The sequence below is a fragment of the Salmo salar genome, chromosome 24 (genome assembly GCF_965601325.2).
Source record: "Salmo salar chromosome 24, fSalSal1, whole genome shotgun sequence".
In the NCBI taxonomy this organism is placed as follows: domain Eukaryota; kingdom Metazoa; phylum Chordata; class Actinopteri; order Salmoniformes; family Salmonidae; genus Salmo; species Salmo salar.
The window spans coordinates 8496249-8516721 of NC_138314.1; the positions used below are offsets into that span (position 1 = coordinate 8496249).

General features: G+C 43.0%; 2 protein-coding genes across 2 annotated transcripts; both read left to right on the plus strand.

The window, feature by feature from the left end:
- Positions 1-855: 855 nt before the first annotated feature.
- Positions 856-5215, plus strand: star (steroidogenic acute regulatory protein). Its single transcript, XM_014171084.3, has 7 exons — positions 856-1119; positions 1373-1480; positions 1610-1740; positions 1914-2072; positions 2371-2555; positions 2705-2798; positions 4332-5215. The coding sequence occupies exons 1-7, from the start codon at positions 1056-1058 to the stop codon at positions 4452-4454; spliced, it is 864 nt and encodes a 287-aa protein (XP_014026559.1). The 5' UTR covers positions 856-1055; the 3' UTR covers positions 4455-5215.
- A 4067-nt stretch (positions 5216-9282) lies between these two features.
- LOC106585169 (ELMO domain-containing protein 3) lies at positions 9283-19805 on the plus strand. The gene is made up of 13 exons (XM_014171082.3): positions 9283-9357; positions 10094-10598; positions 11530-11601; positions 12381-12455; positions 13097-13166; positions 13521-13583; positions 13709-13797; positions 13914-14037; positions 14123-14245; positions 14377-14507; positions 14648-14724; positions 14838-14965; positions 15094-19805. The coding sequence occupies exons 2-13, from the start codon at positions 10563-10565 to the stop codon at positions 15330-15332; spliced, it is 1227 nt and encodes a 408-aa protein (XP_014026557.1). The 5' UTR covers positions 9283-9357; positions 10094-10562; the 3' UTR covers positions 15333-19805.
- The last annotated feature ends 668 nt before the right edge of the window (positions 19806-20473 follow it).

Consider the following 20473-nt stretch of genomic DNA (forward strand, 5'->3'; position numbering starts at 1 on the left):
CTACATGATTCCATATTTGTACTTCATAGGTTTGATGTCTTCACTATTATTCTACAATGTGGAAAATAGTAAAAATAAAGAAAACCCCTTGAATGAGTAGGTGTGTCAACTTGACTGGCACACAAAGTTTTATATATATATATATATATATATATATATATATATATATATATATATATATATTAACAACCAAGTTACACTTCTCAAAAGGCACATAATTGGTGGAATTACCCATGCACTGTATGAGGATCGAGTCAACTTCTACCAAGCTAAAGATGTCCAATATCTCTTAGTGTCAGAGCACCATGCTCTGCTTAGATCATATCATATTGTTAAAGATGGGATCATACTTACCATAAAGGTGGTTTCAACACATACTGTTGCCAGAATATTCTGTCCAGCAAACATCCAGTAAAAACGGTTTATTTCATACATTCCGGTGATTTGTCTGTGAGGGACCTTGGGAGTGTGAGCGGATGTGACTGTTACTGGTCCTTCTCCACTGACTGGCGTCTGTCTGTCAGTCTGTCTGTATGTGTGAGGGACTGTGTGTGTGTGTGTGTGTGTGTGTGTGTGTGTGTGTGTGTGTGTGTGTGTGTGTGTGTGTGTGTGTGTGTGTGTGTGTGTGTGTGTGTGTGTGTGTGTGTGTGTGTGTGTGTGTGCGCGTGTGTGCGTGTGTGTGTGGTGCAGATGTTATCTGACACAATGTTTATTAGAGCCTGGAGACATTCTCAGCTTGTCCAAGAGGTATCCTTGGCCACAGGGTCATTAGAACGGCAGGATGATGTGTGTGTTTATCTCCGAGGTGACAGCATCACGGCCTTGCTCCATGCTTATATAGACACACATACTGCGACTCCCACAGACAGAATCTAAAATCCTCTCAACAACACAACCATACTGGTCCTCTCTGTTTTACAGTTACAGGATTCTCTATTTCTCTCTTTGAGACACCAAGAACAAAATCGACAATCTAAACGGGTCCTCTCCTTTATATCTATTATATTTTAGCAATATCTATTTCACTCAGAAACTAAACACTAAATTGATACAAAATGTTGCCTGCAACTTTCAAACTGTGCGCTGGCATCTCCTACAGACATATGAGGAACATGACAGGTTAGTGAGAGACAGTTTGTGAATGATTCTCTAGTGTTTCATAGGTCTGAAACTGTAATTTTCAGTTGTGGATCGTTAGCTAACAAAAAATATATTTCATGATTTGGTTTAACAATAATATTTTTTTTAAATGATGGTACTATTTTCAAATTGTACTGACTTTTGTACTAACAATTGAATGTATTGTAGATTCCTCTACTGCTTTTTATAACACTGTTCTTATCTACTTTTTCTCCCATTCTCCTTGTCCCAGGTTTGAGGAAGAATGCGATGGTGGCCATTCACCATGAGTTGAACATGCTAGCAGGCCCCAACCCTAGCAGCTGGATCAGCCATGTCCGCCGCAGGAGCTCACTGCTCAGTAAGTCCACACCCTCCACTCAGAACCCACTTCTTACTTGTTTTTCTTTCTTTCATTCACAAATACCCAAAATGAAAGTCTATTCTAACTCTACTTATAATGTTGTTTTCTGTCTGTGCTGTGCTCCAGGCTCGCGGATCGAGGAGGAGCAGGGCTACAATGAGGCGGAGGTGTCATATGTGAAGCAGGGAGAGGAGGCACTGCAGAAGTCTATCAGCATCCTCGGCGATCAGGATGGATGGACCACTGAGATCATTGCTGTGAGTATAGAGATATAGTGCCAAAGACAGGAGGGCTGGCATACTGAAATTCCCTTCTTCACCTATTCAATGTAGTAATTACAGACGTTTATCTTTTTGGAATTGCAATATAAAAGGTTGTTGTTTATTCTTGCAGTTCTATGAGTTTTAATTATCTGGTCCCATGATCCCAGGCGAATGGAGACAAGGTGCTGAGTAAGGTGTTACCTGACGTGGGGAAGGTGTTTAAGCTGGAGGTGCTGTTGGACCAGCGCTCTGATAACCTCTATATGGAGCTGGTGGGCAACATGGAGCAGATGGGAGATTGGAACCCTAACGTCAAAGAGGTCAAGGTGGGACAATCAACTTTATAAACAAGGCACTGTAAGTCGCTTTGGATGAAAGGTTCTGCTAAATCGCATATATAACGCAACAACAATACAAAACATTAAGAGGAATTGGCTCATGTGTACACAGATTGCATGGATTGACTAGAAGTCGCATACTCTGGGTTGTTTTGTTCAATGTAAGAGTCCCAATGTGCATTCTCGCATTGAAGAATATACAGAGGTTTTTGACTCTCCTCTCCTTTTCTCTCTGTCTTTCTCTCTTTCTCTTCCTCCCTTTTTCTTCCTCTCCTCCCCCCTTTAGATCCTCCAGAAGATAGGTCAGGAGACCATGGTGACCCACGAGGTGTCGGGACCCACGCCTGGTAACGTGGTGGGGCCGCGGGACTTCGTTAGTGTTCGCTGTGCCAAGCGCCGGGGGTCCACGTGCTTCCTTGCCGGCATGTCCACTCAGCACCCCACCATGCCCGAACAGAGGGGAGTTGTTAGGTAGGCTAATTTAGACTCAAGGGATGGATGGATAGATGGAGGCTATAAGTCACTAACAATACACCATATAAAACAATTATTTGAATATTGTGTTGGACTCCAACATATGCTAACATGAATGTTCTACACTGTATTGTTGACTTTTTCAGGGCAGAGAACGGACCAACATGCATAGTGATGCGGCCCAGTGCCGATGACCCCAACAAGACCAAGTTCACCTGGTTGTTAAGCATAGATTTAAAGGTATGGAGGCCATTAACTTGCATCTTATCACTAGGGTCAGACAGATACAACTGTAGCTATCTGGTTTGACACCCTCTGCAAAAAGCATTTTCATAATATTTTTTTTTACATTTGACATTTTTGTAATTTAGCAGATGCTCTTATCCAGAGTGACTTACAGTTAGCGCATTCATCTTAAGATAGCTAGGTGGGACAACCACATATCCCAGGCATAGAAAGTCACATTTTCATCAATAATGTAGAGTAGCGTGCGAGTGCTGGGGGGGGGGGGGGGGAGCAGCCCTCTTGTAGGGGTGGGAGGGCCAAGTGGCAGAACGGAGTCCTCGGGTTGGGGTGTAGGGTTTAAGCATATCCTGAAGGGAGGGAGGGGCAGTTCCTCTTGCAGTTCTGTAGGTAAGCACCATGGTCTTGTAGTGGATGCAAGCTTCGACTGGAAGCTAGTGGAGTGTGAGGAGAGGCGTGGTGACATGAGAGAATTTGGGATGATTGAAAACCAGGCGGGCTGCAGTGTTCTGGATAAGTTGCAGGGGTTTGATGGCACAAGCGGGGAGCCCAGGCAACAGCGAGTTGCAGTAGTCCAGAAGGGAGAGGACATGTGCCTGGATTATGAACTCCGTCACTTCCTGTGTGAGGTAGGGTCGTACTCTACGGATGTTGTAGAGCATGCACCTGCAGGAGCGGGTCACTGCTTTGATATTTGCAGAGAATGACAGGGTATTGTCCAGGGTCACACCAAGGTTCTTTGCACTCTGGGAGGGCGATACTGTGGAGTGATCAACTGTGATAGAGAGGTCTTTGAGCGGGCAGGCCTTCCCTGGGAGGAAGAGCAGTTCCGTCTTGTCGAGGTTGAGCTTGAGGTGGTGGGCTGACAAGTTGAGATATCTGCCAGGCATGCAGAGATGTGTGTCGCCACCTGGGTGTCAGAAGGGGGGAAGGAGAAAAGTAGTTAAGTGCATAGCAATGACAGGAGAGTCCATGTGAGTATATGACGTAGCCTAGTGACTTGGTGTATAGAGAGAAGAGGGCCTAGAACCGAGCCCTGGGGGACACCAGTAGTGACACAGACACAGATCCTCTCCATGTCACCTGGTAGGAGAGGCCTGTCAGGTAAGATGCAATATTAGAATGTGCAGAGACGACCAGCCCTGAGAGGGTGGAGAGGAGGATCTGATGGTTCACGGTGTTGAAGGCAACTGATAATCTAGGAGGGTGAGAACAGAGGAGAGAGAAAGCTTTGGCAGTGTGGAGAGCCTCCGTGACACAGAGAAGAGCAGTCTCGGTTTAGTGACTCGTCCTGAAGCCTAACTGGTTAGGGTCAAGCAGATCAGAAGATCCTTTCTGGAACTAATGGACCCATATATATTGTTTGGCCTTTAATCATAATGAGAGATTTCTGTTAAGTGTGTTGTTATAATCAGATGCTACTGATCAATGCCTAAGGTTGTGGTTGATGATGGTTGCATTGAGGACACTTAATTGTTGTTTCTTATCATGTTCTCTCTTCCTGTTTCACCCTGTCTCGCTCTCTCACAGGGCTGGATCCCAAAGACCATCATAAACAAAGTACTCTCTCAGACGCAGGTGGACTTTGCCAACCACCTTAGGCAAAGAATGGCCGACAACAGTGTTTCCATGGAGATGGCACCAGCATGCTGACACACCATGCCCTTTGATCTTTCGATTAGTGTGTACACCAATGGCAGGCCACTAAATGGACAGCTCCGCCCAGTCATCTTTTCCACTTCCTCCATCAAAGGCACTCCAAGAGAATCAAATTCTAACTACTCTCTTGAGTTCTTAGGACAGAATTTCAGTACAATTGAGTGAAACCATCTTATTTTGAACTCTGATGCATTAACAGTCTAAAGTGGCTTACTCTCCTTATGTCCTTTCCTTCTCTCCTATACACCTAACCTGTTCACACACCAGTCCAGATGAAGGGGAGAGACTAGGGCTGCGTTTACACAGGCAGCCCAATTCGGATATTTTCCCTTCTAATTGGTCTTTTGACCAATCACATCAGATCTTTTCATATCAGCTATTTTTCAGAGCTGATCTGATTGGTCAAAAGAGCAATTTGTGAAAAGAAAGATCAGAATTTGGCTGCCTGTGTAATCATAGCCCTAGGAGAGGATACTTAAGACTAGATGCAACCTGTGAGCCCCCTTCACACACCTTCTTCTCAATACATACACACGTTCCCACAAGTCTGTATAGTGTCTCTACGGCACAATAACCACCCAAGTCACTTTTTATCCAGCCATGGCACTGGTAATTACATTGTCATTGTACTCTCAATGTGAAATGTACACTTTTATTTCAATATTATATTTATTGTAAAACAATGTCATTGCATTACACTGGGTTAGGATGACTGCCAAGTGAATAAATGATTTCAACATCATTAAAATGTACAAGGATTCTTCTTCTATTACTATCTCACTTGACAAAATGTGGAAAAGCAGTTACAAATAAAACATTTTAGGCATACCAATCAAACATAATCAATATTTATATATCGTCAGTCATAAAATCATTTAATATGCCGCAACTGAAAAATAACAATTTATTACACATCTGAACACATCTCAAATCAAACTAATACAACCAAATATGACAAGAACATCACAGAAAAACACAAAACAAGCGAACCATCTCAAGTCCTCATAATCATTACGAAATATTCCATTTCAACTGGGGGGAGGAATTCAAAAGGTATTTTCTAACCACAAAGTTTAGTTCATAAAATATTTTCCTGTCTTAGATGGATTTGGCTGTTGTGTTTGCCAAGGCAAGCAGGTGTTTGACCATTCACATGTGTGTGAAGGACTCGGCAGCACTGTGAGCCTGGGCCTGGGCCTGCAGTACATTCCCCGGGATGAAGTCAACAGCACAACTCACGCCAAAGGGGAAGTCTGCCCTCTGTTATTGTCCTTGTAACATTTTCCTATGATTTATAGTTGTAATTGTTCCAGAAAGTTCTGTACTTTTCTAGGATATAGTGTGCGCTCTGAGGGAAAATGGGTTTCAGGGGGGAAAAAGGGGGGTCATATTTGTCAGAGACAGGCTTTTTCTTTAATAGAAGTCAGCCTCTTCTAGGATTACAGATGCACACGTCACAGCACAGCATGCCGCACTTGCCTAAATCAAAATCTGTGAGAGTAAGGCCGACAAAATAATTTCATTTGGATGAAGATATACATTTTATTGGTAAAGGAAATGTTCTGAATTTGAGTAACAGCTAACATTGAAGTAATGAGCTAAATCTAACATGAGCATTACAGAGCAGTGACTGTCAGTGGAGGCTGCTGAAGAGAGGGCGGCTCATAATAATGGCTGAAACTAAGCAAATGGAATGGCATTAAACACATGGAAACCATATGTTTGATGTACAGTATTTCATACCATTTCACTAATTCCACTCCAGCCACTACCACTTGGCCGTACTCCCCAATTAAGGTGCCACCAACCTCCTGTGGTGACTGTCATAACTAACGTTGGTATATTCTTGGCAGCTGTTTAAAGTATAAATTGTGAACATTTTAACCTACACTTCTTAGGCAATTAAACTCTTAGCAACAACGTTGGCTGTTGCATACACAGATTATTTGAAGATTGTGAATAGTTAAGAGGGTGGGTTTCTGTTATGGAAAAATAAATGTATTGGAACTGTGTTATGAGGCATAATAATTGACGTTTGCATGAAATCTTTTACAGTAGAATAAGTGTTCAAGGCACTCCAAGGCCTTGGTCTATACTTAATACATGGGAAGGGAATAAGAGACACTATCACAAACATATGTAAAGGGGGAAGGGAATGTATAACCTCAAAACACAGCCATAAAGTGAAGATAAGTGAAGTAACCAAACAAAATAGACAAAACAAACAATCTGAATATCAAATTCAATACTTGACCAAGATGACAACCATGGTTCAATTCCCTCTTTTGAAAATACATAAACTACTGTGAGGGAAAAAAGTATTTGATCCCCTGCTGATTTTGTACGTTTGCCCACTGACAAAGAAATGATCAGTCTATAATTTTAATGGTAGGTTTATTTGAACAGTGAGAGACAGAATAAACACAAAAAAATCCAGAAAAACGCATGTCAAAAATGTTATAAATTGATTTGCATTTTAATGAGGGAAATAAGTATTTGACCCCCTCTCAATCAGAAAGATTTCTGGCTCCCAGGTGTCTTTTATACAGGTAACGAGCTGAGATTAGGAGCACACTCTTAAAGGGACTGCTCCTAATCTCAGTTTGTTACCTATATAAAAGACACCTGTCAACAGAAGCAATCAATCAATCAGATTCCAAACTCTCCACCATGGCCAAGACCAAAGAGCTCTCCAAGGATGTCAGAGACAAGATTGTAGACCTACACAAGGCTGGAATGGGCTACAAGACCATCGCCAAGCAGCTTGGTGAGAAGGTGACAACAGTTGGTGCGATTGTTCGCAAATGGAAGAAACACAAAAGAACTGTCAATCTCCCTCGGCTTGGGGCTCCATGCAAGATCTCACATCGTGGAGTTGCAATGATCATGAGAACGGTGAGGAATCAGCCCATAACTACACAGGAGGATCTTGTCAATGATCTCAAGGCAGCTGGGACCATAGTCACCAAGAAAACAATTGGTAACACACTATGCCGGGAAGGACTGAAATCCTGCAGCGCCCGCAAGGTCCCCCTGCTCAAGAAAGCACATATACATGCCCGTCTGAAGTTTGCCAATGAACATCTGAATGGAGCTCTTTGGCATCAACTCAACTTGCTGTGTTTGGAGGAGGAGGAATGCTGCCTATGACCCCAAGAACACCATCCCCACCGTCAAACATGGAGGTGGAAACATTATGCTTTGGGGGTGTTTTTCTGCTAAGGGGACAGGACAACTTCACCGCATCAAAGGGACGATGGACGGGGCCATGTACTCTCAAATCTTGGGTGAGAACCTCCTTCCCTCAGCCAGGGCATTGAAAATGGGTCGTGGATGGGTATTCCAGCATGACAATGACCCAAAACACATGGCCAAGGCAACAATGGAGTGGCTCAAGACGAAGCACATTAAGGTCCTGGAGTGGCCTAGCCAGTCTCCAGACCTTAATCCCATAGAAAATCTGTGGAGGGAGCTGAAGGTTCGAGTTGCCAAACGTCAGCCTCGAAACCTTAATGACTTGGAGAAGATCTGCAAAGAGGAGTGGGACAAAATCCCTCCTGAGATGTGTGCAAACCTGGTGGCCAACTACAAGAAACGTCTGACCTCTGTTGATTGCCAACAAGGGTTTTGCCACCAAGTCCTAAGTCATGTTTTGCAGAGGGGTCAAATACTTATTTCCCTCATTAAAATGCAAATCAATTTATAACATTTTTGACATGCGTTTTTCTGGATTTTTTTGTTGTCATTCTGTCTCTCACTGTTCAAATAAACCTACCATTAAAATTATAGACTGATAATTTCTTTGTCAGTGGGCAAACGTACAAAATCAGCAGGGGATCAAATACTTTTCTCCCTCACTGTATGTCCTCGCCTGCAATATAGTCCTCATGCCCCAGCCTTTCTCTGTGGTCGCCAGGCCGGCTAACCCTGATGCTGGATGGGATGGAGAGCACCAGTTTAACTACCTACTGTACGTCACCCCAGCCCACACATGTTCTACCACAATGATGTCAAAGGTTTACATAGGTGGTGTGCCCAGGGGGATCTGGTCAGAGAGCTGTTATTTCTCAGAGTACATGTCCATGCCGAGCCCTGCGAGCTGACCACAGCCAGGGACAGCCAGTCACCAGGAATAACTGCTTTCCTACCAGTGTTTCCCCTACACCATTGGATAACTGTAAACACATTGGTGAACTAACCGCATGTAGCGCTAATCGTAATGTTTTGGCGCAATGTTTATCTTCTCATTTTAGGTATTTTTTCCCCCTTCAAATTTAAAAGCGGAAGAGCATGTGAATGTGCAGTCAGCCAAAGAATAAAATGTGCCCTGGTCCAGGTGCTGGACAGTTTTGTGATTGGGTGTGGTTAACCTGACTCTAGATCTGTGCCAATGGGAAACCAATGCAGAGCGGTCAAATATGTCAGTTTGTGTTAAATGCCAGATGTCTCTATGGGGGTTTGAGGGATGGATCGTGAAGACATGAAATTATAGTCGTAAACGTATTATTTTTCTACTTTGCGTCAACAAAGGTATAGAGTACAGTGAGTAAGTTCACATCATTCTGACCTGTACAGCATCCGATCACAACCATGGCCTCAGCGCACACTCACACATACCATTTTTCAGGCCACTTTACAGGACAGGTGCATTGTGGTTATATATGTGTTTATATTACCATAAACAGTTTACTATACCATCGATTTTCAGTGTCCAGTACAATCAAGGTCCATTCTGGGAAATGTATCACTGGCTTTGCTTTAGCCATGACGTAATCGAAAAGGAACCGTCCAGCACAGGCAGTTTAGGCAGGGCAGGAAACCACAATTCCCAGAATGCACTTGAAGTTAACTGTGGAAAGGGGGAAGGGAAACTGAGATTGGAGGGAGTGAAACTGAGGTAAAAATAAACTGTATTAAACGATATTTAACTATTATATAGATAATCGCTGCTGTGAGATGAATGTTTAAGAAATAGAGAGAAATAAAACAAATCCGAAAATGTTTTGACAGTGTCCAGAAGGCCAGTAGTTAAACTAGTGGTTGGCTTGTGAAAAAATATTTAGCTTGCTAACTAGGCTAACTTAGCTTAGATTTAGAGTTAGCTAGCTAATGTTAGCTTGCTGGATGACGGTACTTCAGAGCCACTGATGTTGACTGTCTTCTGAGCACAAATGTTATGCAAAAAAAAAACGCATTCATGATGTAGATAGCTAGCCAGTGCTTACTGAATGTACAGTAAGTTAGACTAGCTAGCAGTAGCCTGTCAGCTCACGTAGCTAGCTTGCTAACGTACCGGTAGTTAGTTATGTTGTCAGTTAAGTTACCGGTAACGTTAATCACGTTTCAGATTGTACCTTGAAGTTTTTTGATTTTTGTGTAGGCTGTGAGTGGGTCTTCGGTATCACGTTACCATTTGGTGAGCCTAGTTTGACAGCTTGATAACGGTTCTAGCTATGTACTGTAGCTAGCTAACGTTAGCTAATCATTCAATGAGTTTGGTTTGGATACTTTTTCAAAAGATAATTGGAAATAGACACTTGATCAGTTTGTGTTCATTAATAATTATTATGCTTTTGACATTTTATTTGTAAGCTAGCTAGTTACCCACCTTATTTTTCTGCCCCAAATTGCAGATATCCATGACAACCAGGTTGACATAGCATGACATGAGTGCCCCCTATTGGTTAGATCCTGTCAAGGAGAAGGCCCACTCCAACTCTGCAAGACTTCAAGACTCGCCCCATCTGGGTTTGAACATTGTTACATCGTGGATGTGAGGTGCCAACATTGAGTGTCAAAGCAATGAAGCGGCTGGGAAAGAAAGAGGCCATACCAGACCAGCAGTGTCCATACCCAGCCCTGCAGCCCCTCTAATGGGGCAGGATGCACAACAATTTAATTCAATGAGATCAACCTGTTGACTCTAGTCTGGACCAAGAGAGAGGAAGGAAGGAGAAGTTCGAAAAACAGTAGTTGTGGAAAGGGACACAGACAACATGAGGGTCTTCCCAATAGCACTTTTGACCACCTTAGTCTGAGAAATTAGGCTTTAAAGAACAGGGATTACCCACTCACACATACATAGACTCACACACTCATGCCATGGAAGAGGACAGCGGTGTCACATCACACACGGAGGTAGGTGTTTTAACCTTGAATAGTCTAACCTTTTGAAGTAGTTTAAACTGTGTGTAAAACTATGTGATTAACAGTCGCATCAGCTGTATACAATGAAATGGAAGTATCAGTCAACAGATATCAGTCAAGTTCCAAATCAACATTTTGACCTTATGGCCTGTTCTGTACACATGTTAACTGTATACGGTCTGTGTGATACCATCACAGGGGTAGACAATGTGGGTGTGGTGGTATTCAATCAGATTGCACAATGAGACTTGCTGCACTAACAGATCTATGTGCTTGAAGGTACAACCTTATAGTACTGTAGACGCATCCATTAGACAGTTTTGACTATTGACCGCGAAATGCGTGGTGCTTAGCTGAATTTCCATCTCTCCCTTCTGTTTTTAATCCCCATTGTGTTAGTGAGTAGAGGAGGAAGTAATGAAGCATCTTCCCCTCTAAAGTGTTCACATGGGGAAATGAAAGGTTTCCACCACAAAGTAGCCTAACAGTTCTCTTTCTCTGCTGTGTCTGCACTGGCAATGTACCATCCTGCCAGGGGTGGATTCATTAGTTGGATTCTGTCGCAAAACATTTGGTCTCTGTTTTGCAACAGAATCTATTTACTATAGGAACCAAATGGACAGAAACGGAATGAAATGGGGAGGGACCTACCAAAATCTGTCCAATAGAGAAACTCATTTTCGTAGCAAAACGTTTTCCGTTTGGAGTAAACGTTTTAAGTCGCAAAACATTTAGCAACCGACCAAACTTTTTGCAACGGAATCAGACTAATAAATACACCCCAGGTCAGGTGAGAGGGTAACCACCTGATCCTTAGCTGCATCTCATTCCACAGAGATGTTCCTGCCCCCTTACTTCCTGTTCTTCCATGCTACCCTGGCTGTGTCTGATGATGCCTCTCGGTCTGTCCCCCTCCTCTCAGGGTCTGAATGGTGTGTCCCATGAATGTAAAGAGACAGAGGAGCTAACCAATGGCCACTTTAACCACAAACCTGTGAGTACAACAACCAACCAGAGTTTCCCTTTCAGAGATGTTTGTTTAAACATTTTTATTAAGCAGGAGTTTCTGTATACCTCTCCTGTTATCATCAGTATGGACTGGTAGCTTGTTGGTCCTGCTGTTCTATGTTGCATTGTGCAGTGGTGGAAAAAGTACCCAGTTGTCATACTTGAGTAAAAGTAAAGATACCTTAGTTGAAAATGGCTCAAGTGAAAGTCACCCAGTAAAATACTATTTGAGTAAAAGTCAAAGTATTTGGCATTAAATATACTTAAGTAAATGTAATTGCTAAAATATACTTAAGAATCAGAAGTAAAAGTATAAATCATTTCAAATTTCTTATATTAAGCAAACCAGACAGCACCATTTTCTTTTTTTTAATTTATTTACGGATAGCCAGGGGCACACTCCACACTCAGATATAATTTACAAACAATGCATTTGTGTTTAGTGAGTCCGCCAGATAAGAGGCAATAGGTATGACCTCCCTGTTATCTTGAGAAGTGCGTGAATTGGACCATTTTCTTGTCCTGCCAAGCACTCAAAATGTAACGAGTGCTTTTTGATGTCACGGAAAATGAATGGAGTAAAAAGTATATTGTTTTCTTTAGGAATGTAGTGAAGTGAAAGTAAATATATTTTTTTAAATATATATAAATAGCAAAGTAAAGTATAGATACCCCCAAAAAACTACTTTAGTACTTTTAAGTATTTTTACTTAAATACTTTCCACCACTGGCATTGTGTAACCTGTTGTGTTTCTGTATTCCCAGGTGATTAATGGACTGACGCCAGGCCATAGTGTCAAAGAGCACGCCAATGGCAGTTCACTGCTCAAGTCTCTGCCAGTGAGTTGCTCTATACTGGACCTCATGTCAAAGACATTACAGGAAAGGGAACCGACCCTACTGTTGTTCTTTAAAAAAAAAAAAATGTGTGTTTACAGATACACTGAGTATACCAAACATTAGGAAAACCGTCCTAATATTTAGTTGCACCCCCTGCTTTTGCCTTCAGAACAGACTAATTTCGTCAGGGCATAGACTATAAGGTGTCTAAAGCGTTCCATAGAGATGCTGGCCCATGTTGACTCTAATGCTTTCCACTGTTGTCAAGTTCGCTGGATGTCCTTTGGGTGTTGGACCATTCTTGATACACACGGGAAACAGTTCAGCTTGAAAAACCCAGCAGCGTTGCAGTTCTTGACACAAACAGGTGCACCTGGCACCTACTACCATACCCTATTCAAAGGCACTTAAATCTTTTGTCTTGCCCATTAACCCTCTGAATGGCACGCACACACAATCCATGTTTCAATTGTCTCAAGGCTTAAAAAAATCCTTCTTTATCCTGTCCCCCCCTTCACGATTTGAAGTGGGTTTAACAAGTCGGTAATGGATCATAAGGGATCATAGCTTTCATCTGCATTCACCTGGTCAGTCTATGTCATGGAAGGAGCAGGTGTCCTTAATGTTTTTGATTTGTCTAGATTTCAGCTCTGAAGCAGAATGGCCTTCTGCAGTCCCTGGCTACAGGAGGAGAACAACCCAAGACTGAAGGTAAGACACAGTACACTCACAGTGGCCCCTCTTCCCAAAGGAACAACCATGTATCCTAGCTACCAGGCAACCCTAGCAGGTCCCCGTCCCCCCCCAGGCCGGCAATGGGAGGGTGGAGAGATGAAGAAGAGGAGGAGGGGCAGGGTATGAAATGATGGTGTCATGGCGTAGAGGAGGAGAAGGTGTCGTTCAGATTGAAAATTAACTGGAGAGGTGGTGGGACCATATCACCATGACTGAACGACACTCCTCACCTGTGTGTGTGTGTGTGTGTGTGTGTGTGTGTGTGTGTGTGTGTGTGTGTGTGTGTGTGTGTGTGTGATGGATTTGTTTCTCAACTGTGTGTGTTTGCAGAGGAGAGTGCGGAGGTGGAGCAGGCTCGAGAGGAGTGGGAGGCTCTAGAGAGTATCCAACCAGGTGAGTTGTTGTTAGGAGCAACATCTACCTATTCCCTGGCTGCCTGAAAGCTGTGACGTATTACTCCTCCATTCTAGGTTGTATACGAATCTGTTGAAGTGTGTTATTGTCCTGTGTGTCTCCAGTGGTCAGTGAGGAGTCCAGTCCTACTCCTCTCATCTCCTTTAATGAGGCGTTGCAGCACTTCCAGACCACAGACCTTGGCGAGGTGCTGGTAAGAATGTGGGTCTTTCTGTGTCTGGGGGTTTTAGGACTGCATTGTAGAGTCTCACTCTCATCATTACAAAAAAAAATGTCAGTTTGCTTTTTGTCCCTTCTCTCTCTCTGTAGAAGAACATCCAGCCCACCATCCGTAGGACGGGTCTGGCCGCTATCACACACTTCCTGTTCGGCCCGCCGCGAATTCAACGAGAACTACTGGAGGAGAGGGACCTGGTCTTCGCCATCGCACAGTGTAAGTGTGTGTGTTTGAATGAGAGAGCGGGAGAGCCGTTTTGCAGATGATAAGAGGCTGATTTTGTGTGTGTTCCTCTCTGTAGGTTCTTTGGATAACAGTCAGGCTGTACACATGCGTGTTCTACAGACCATCTATAAGAGGCTGACAGGCAGCAAGCAGGACTGTCCTCGGTTCGGCACCCACTGGGAGAATGTGGGCTTTCAAGGTGAGAGACGTCTTCTGCATCTATACTTCATTAGATGCCGCCCTCACACTGAGATGAAAAGTGTGATAAGATTATATTGCTATGAAGAAATGAACAAAACACTGAAATGCTGAGTGTGTGTCTGTGTGTAGGTATGGACCCAGCCACAGACCTGCGTGGTACAGGTTTCCTGGGGCTGATGCACACCCTGTACCTGGTGATGGACCCTGAGACTCTGCCTCTAGCCAGAGACATCTACAAGCTGTCCCAACACCCCACACAGGTACATACATACACTGGCCACAAACTATTCAGGTTAAGGCAAGTAGGGACATCTATGTAATGTGTTCCTGGCTACTTGAATAGTCTTTTTATTTACAAATCCCATTTGGTTTCTACTCTTTCTGCCCAATCTTTCTCCAGAACTTTCCGTTCTGTGTGATGTCCATCAACATGACCCGCATCGCCCTGCATGCACTCAGAGAAGAGGCCCTCTCCAAGTAAGTGTCCTGCCCTGCTGCTCTACCACAGACACATTGGCTTGACAGAAACTCACAAGAGCCTAGTCACTTGCTTACAAGATGTTCTCACTTTTGTGTGTGTGGTCATCCAGGGAGTGTAACCGTCGACAGCAGGTAGTGGGGGTGTTGAATGAGTTCTTTGTTGCCACGTTCTTGCACCTCTACCAGCTTTGGAAGAGCCAGCAGAAGACTATCTCTGACTCTGGCTTCGTCCTCAAAGGTAACGCCCTGTGTTTTTACCCAAGGCTTAACAAAGCCCAGTTCTTTCAGTATCATGTCATTATTAACAACATCCCTTTTTAACACAATCACATCCTTGACATCCACTGTGTCTCTGCTCCCCTCCAGAAGTGGAGCTGTTTGCCAAAAAGAACCCCAAGCAGATGCTGCGTCGGCTTGACGTCTTCCTGAGGGAGAGAAGGTCGGGCAGCGCACCCCGGGCCTCCCCAGACCCCACGGCCCAGCAACCCTCACCCTGCCTGGGGGAGAGAGGGGCCAGGTCTGAGGGAACCAGGGGCAAGGAGATGCACTTCACTGGAGTGTGTGAGCTGACCCCAGACATGGAGGGAGAGGCCAGGCTCATCTGAGACATAGGGAGAGATAGAGAGAGAGTGAGAAAGACTATGTGAGTACAGCTAGACTACTCTGAGCTGGAAAGAGAGTGTGTGTCTGTTGTGTGTGTGTGTGTGTGTGAGACCAAAAGAGAATGAGGACCCCACCAAGCCCTGACCCCACTACTATGTGGTACATACCCATTGATGCTGTAAAGCTGCTCTCAGATCAGTTTGTATGGGATCCCTTTTCTCCCAACAGAAGTACATGATGGTGTGGCAGTCAGATAACACTAAATCACAGACATGGGACTGATGGATGAATAGAAGATGTCATTAAAGAGGAAGAGAGAGTGAATGAAATATTAACGTTTTCTCTGGGTCTAGTGCAGGGACAGGCAATTTTACCATACAAGGACACACCTGATTCTTCTACTAATCATCCAATCATAGTCTTTAATCAAGGCGTCGATAAGTCGAATCAGGTGTGTTTCAGCTTGGCTGGAGCCAAAGCCTGCAGAGTAAGAATGCTCACCCTTGGTTTATTGAATAGCTGCCAAGCCCCAGGGCACCGATCTGTCTATACGGCCCTAGTAGAGTTCTGGAAAGCCATAGTGTGTATGTCTGTTTTCTACTGTCAGCAGAACCAAGCCTGGGTGTGTGTGTGTGCTGGGTATGAAGGTAAAGGTCTGTGTTGGCTATAGGGAGTTGGAACAGTGAGCAATGTGTTTGTGTGTGTAGTCAGGCTTATGTGTGTGGTGGGTCTGTGGGCTCCGATGGTTCTTGTCTCCATCTCCCAGTGCAGGTTGAATAGGCCCAGAGCCCCCCTATTGTATGGGGGATATATTTTTTAATAATTTAAAAACTATTTTAGTCCTTTCCAAAGGGATAGCTGTCATGACAATAGATGAGATTATACTGTATATGAAATGATATTATATGGATAAAGTACTTGATGGTATTTATAAAAGTGAGAGGAATTTATTATGCTAAGAAACTCAGGATGAGGGTTAGAGTTGTTAAGCCCAGTTCAAATACATAATGAGACGCGACGCAACTGTCTTTAAGGTGAACTCAGCAAAATGACATTGCCACGTGCAGCAACGATTTCAAGACTTCGCGCTCGCCACAGTATCTGCGCACGCGCACAGGTTCGCTTCAGGCTGTTGGCGCGTGGTAGCCACAGGACCAAAACAACGGAGAAATTGAGCCTCATTGCGTTAGTTGTTGCGGAAATTTACCCACTATGCTGTTTACTTTCTGCATCTACGTCATACCGCCGAGTTTACCTTTAAGGTGTTTTAGAACTAAGTTTGTTTGATATGAACGGTGTCGTTTTAGAACGTCTCAGGTCGTCGCCTGCAGTTTCAAAGATTCAACATGACAAAGCTTTAGCTAAAGTCTTGCTACCGAGACTGATCCATTTAGCCAATCAGAGAAAAGTGCGCTAACGTTCTGTGTTCAGCCAAGCGACAATTAGCTAGCTATGTTGCTGCACGTAGCTAGCCTAGCTTGCTGATACAGTATTTATCTGGCAAGTCATAAAGTGCACCCTGTTTCTTGTGCGTGTATTTTAGGACACTCGTTTGCTACAAGTGGCAACTTCGTTTCAAAGTTTCATCACGTCATTATAAAGAGGCACTGTTGCTGTGGAAAAGGTCTCAACTGCACATCTCGTCTTGATCTGATTTCCCCTTCTTTAGTCAGCTGTTGTACAACATTCTAAAATTATCTACTTGTTATCTCGTCGTATCTGAACTGGGATTTAGCCTTCGTCTCAAATATGTTTTAGTAGGCCCTATATAATGTTCTACTTTTGATCATATGCCCTGTGTTTCTCTGGTCAAAAGTAGTGTATTACATAATACACATGGTTTCATTTGAGATTAGCATTTAGACAGGTCAGTCAAGCCAACAGTTGACTAGCCATGGATTAGCAGAGTGTGTTGGTGGGCTGGTTTAGTCAGACTAGTGATTGAAGTCTGCTGGAAGCTTTGTACATACATTCCGTTATAGAGCATCCAACCGGAGTTGTTTGACCAATGTAATCGTCTGTGGGTTATCTGACTAAATGGATTGTGCACACAAATTACACCTTTAGCTAATCTCATGGATATCTAGAATGAGCTAAAGGTTAGGGTGTCCATAGACAATGTGGTATTGTTATGATGGGGAACACTTGTGATTTGGGAGAATTTACTCCTTTGAAATTATAAGCTGATAGTGATGATAACAGTGAAGGGTGTCTCTAAGAAGGTGTACCGTATGCAATCCCAATTCTGTTATGGATAATCAGTAATAATAGTGTTGTATGATGAGGGAAATCCTTCCTTATTTCAGGGTGTGTGTGCTTGTGTTTGTGGGGAATGGTACAGTATGGCAGGGGAGCATAGCTCTGCAGTCTCAATCAGTAGCATGTTCAGGTAGCACTAGTACTGTAGCATCCGATAGCATCCTTGTTGTTTTACCTTCCTTGTAGAATTTGTTGCTCTTGGTCATGTCTCATTTACAGTCTTTAGTGTCAGTGAGTGGTTCAAGCTGTTACTATAGGACATTCACCCCCCCCCCCCTTCTACAAGAGACACACACATCTCATTAGTGGAGCTACTCAGTGGATGAATGTTTTTGAGGTACTTGTAGATCTTCGGTAGCCTGTTCTTAAATATGATCTTTGTCTTCTGCTCTGAAAGCAGAACAAGTAGGATGGGGTCATTTGAACCATACTGTAGAATTACAGTGACGTCATTCTGTGAGTAGGATGCTGCTTGTGTTCCAGATGGTTCTATTGTGTCTGCTTGCCCAGAGGATGTCATGTTACCCTCTAAGGGAAGCCTATAAAATTGGATGTATCACTGTGTCAGGGGTTATCTCCTTTGAGGTAAAACAAACCCATTCAATTTATTCTAAAATATACACATTACATAAACATCTATAAACATGGACATTATCAGCTCCTATACATAGCCTACCTTGTTTTATTGGGTTATTTCCAAGCACATTACTCTCCACATCTACCCCCTATTTTTTTTAAAGGAATTCGTGCTCATTATTTTGCCAAGTGTATGTGTTTTTTGTATCAGCAAAATTTGCACTCTTATAGAATGTTGGAGGTGTGTACAGTGTGAGTGTTGCTAGGTGGCTGAATATTATGCTTTGTCTGTGTTGTGTTTTCAGACCGGCTTAAAGGAACAGGGCTCTACTCAATATCTCATTGTAGCCATAATCTTATCATAGCCCTCTTTAATCTGAAATAATGGACTAAAGTCAATTTTATATATTTTTTATTTATTTAAAAAGGCAAGTCAGTTAAGAACAAATTCTTATTTACAATGGCAGCCTACCGGGGAACAGTGGGTTAACTGCCTTGTTCAGGGGCAGAACGACAGATTTTTACCTTGTCAGCTCGGCGATTCGATCCAGCAACCTTTCGGTTACTGGCCCAGCGCTCTAACCACTAGGCTACCTGCCACCCCGTCAATAATTTAACTGAACCTGCATTTCAGATCGTGAAGATACACATATAAAGTTATTTTTTTGTTCTATTTTAGCAGAGGGGCTTGTTTCAGTTCATTGTGTGAATCAGGAAGTTTGTACAGAAGGTGATTGTAACTATATGATTGTCAGTAGGGCGTTCTATTGAAACACATTGCTTACCACAAGACTTCAGACAAATCTTCTTTCTCTTCTTTGAATGTCTGTTAAGGACAATGGCTTCTCACTTCATATAATGGCAGATTGTATCTTTTCTCTTTCCTTAGTTATACACACTCCCTCATACACAGCTTGGATGTCAAATGTCATGTATATTCCACACCTGAAACACTAGTGAACTAACACTGAAGCTGGTAGGTCTATGTACTTTATTTCAAATGACACAGGCCCACTATAGGCCCAACCACACGCTTAGATCCACATAGCTTTATGTCAGCTTGACTGCAGATCCTCTCTAATGGATTTTTGAACAATCATTACTGATGTTGACTATGTTAATGATAAGCTAATTTACTTGTCGCTTCGACGGTATCCACTTTCTTGTGTGTATTAGTGATTGTTCCCACCTTTGACCATGTCAGGTAAAAAAATGAGAAATAACAATGATATTAGTTTCTGATCGTACAGAAAAATTGTGTTGCTTCTCCAAATTTGATTTGCAGTCCTAAATCAAGGTCTTGGCTTGAAATTTGCACCAGTTATGTCATATTTTGTTTTCAACAGTTAGATCTCAGTTCAAAACCAAGAGAAAACGGGTCTTAAGCAGGATGCAAGGTACTCTGAAATGAGTGGTCTGAATCTCTGCTTTGTCGACAACAAATCATTTCCTGAATCCCCTGCGCTTTATATGAAGATGTTCTACTGTTGCTTTTGTTGTCTTTTTTCCCTGAAAGCATTTTATGACTGTACCTTAATTGTAGACGCCCTATTTTATAATGAGAGTTATTTCAGAAATGTGTGCCGTTGTACAGTAAGATGTATGTTATGGAGAAACCTAAATAAATGCAATTGAAAACAGTTATTTGCTCTCTTTCTTTGTGTTGCGGTTATTATTCTTGTATTTGTATTTATTAAGGATCCCCATTTACGGTTGCACATTTTGGGGAATATTCAGAGGTGGGAATTAATGGGAATATATGGGAATTAATATGTTTTTTTGCATTGGATATATTTACCATATCATATGGAGACAGAAACAAACCTTTTACTTTATAAGTATACATCATTGCAAATAATTAAATCCTTCCAAAATAAATACAATTATAAAAGATTTGTCACGAATTGAACTTTAATTAAATGAGTTGACTCAACTAAAGCTTTGGTTGTCTTCCTCTCAGGCTTCCATGTCTTCTCCTTGGACCTCCTCAATGTCCATCTCTTGAACATCAGACTTTGAGGCCTCATCTTCACTGTCACTTTCCAACCTTGTTGAGGATGGCTCGTCAGGCTCAAAAGCCTCAAATTTGCCCAGATGGCCACCAAATTTTCAACCCTTGTATTGGTCAGCCTGCTGCGTGCTTTGGTGTGTGTGTTCCCAAACAAGGACCAGTTGCGCTCCGAGGCGGCTGATGTTGGTAGGATTTGGAGGATGATGGAGGCAACATGAGAAATAGCCTCAGATCCACAAAGTCCCTTCCACCAGGTGGCTGATGAGATATGTTGGCACGACAGCCATATTGCATCTC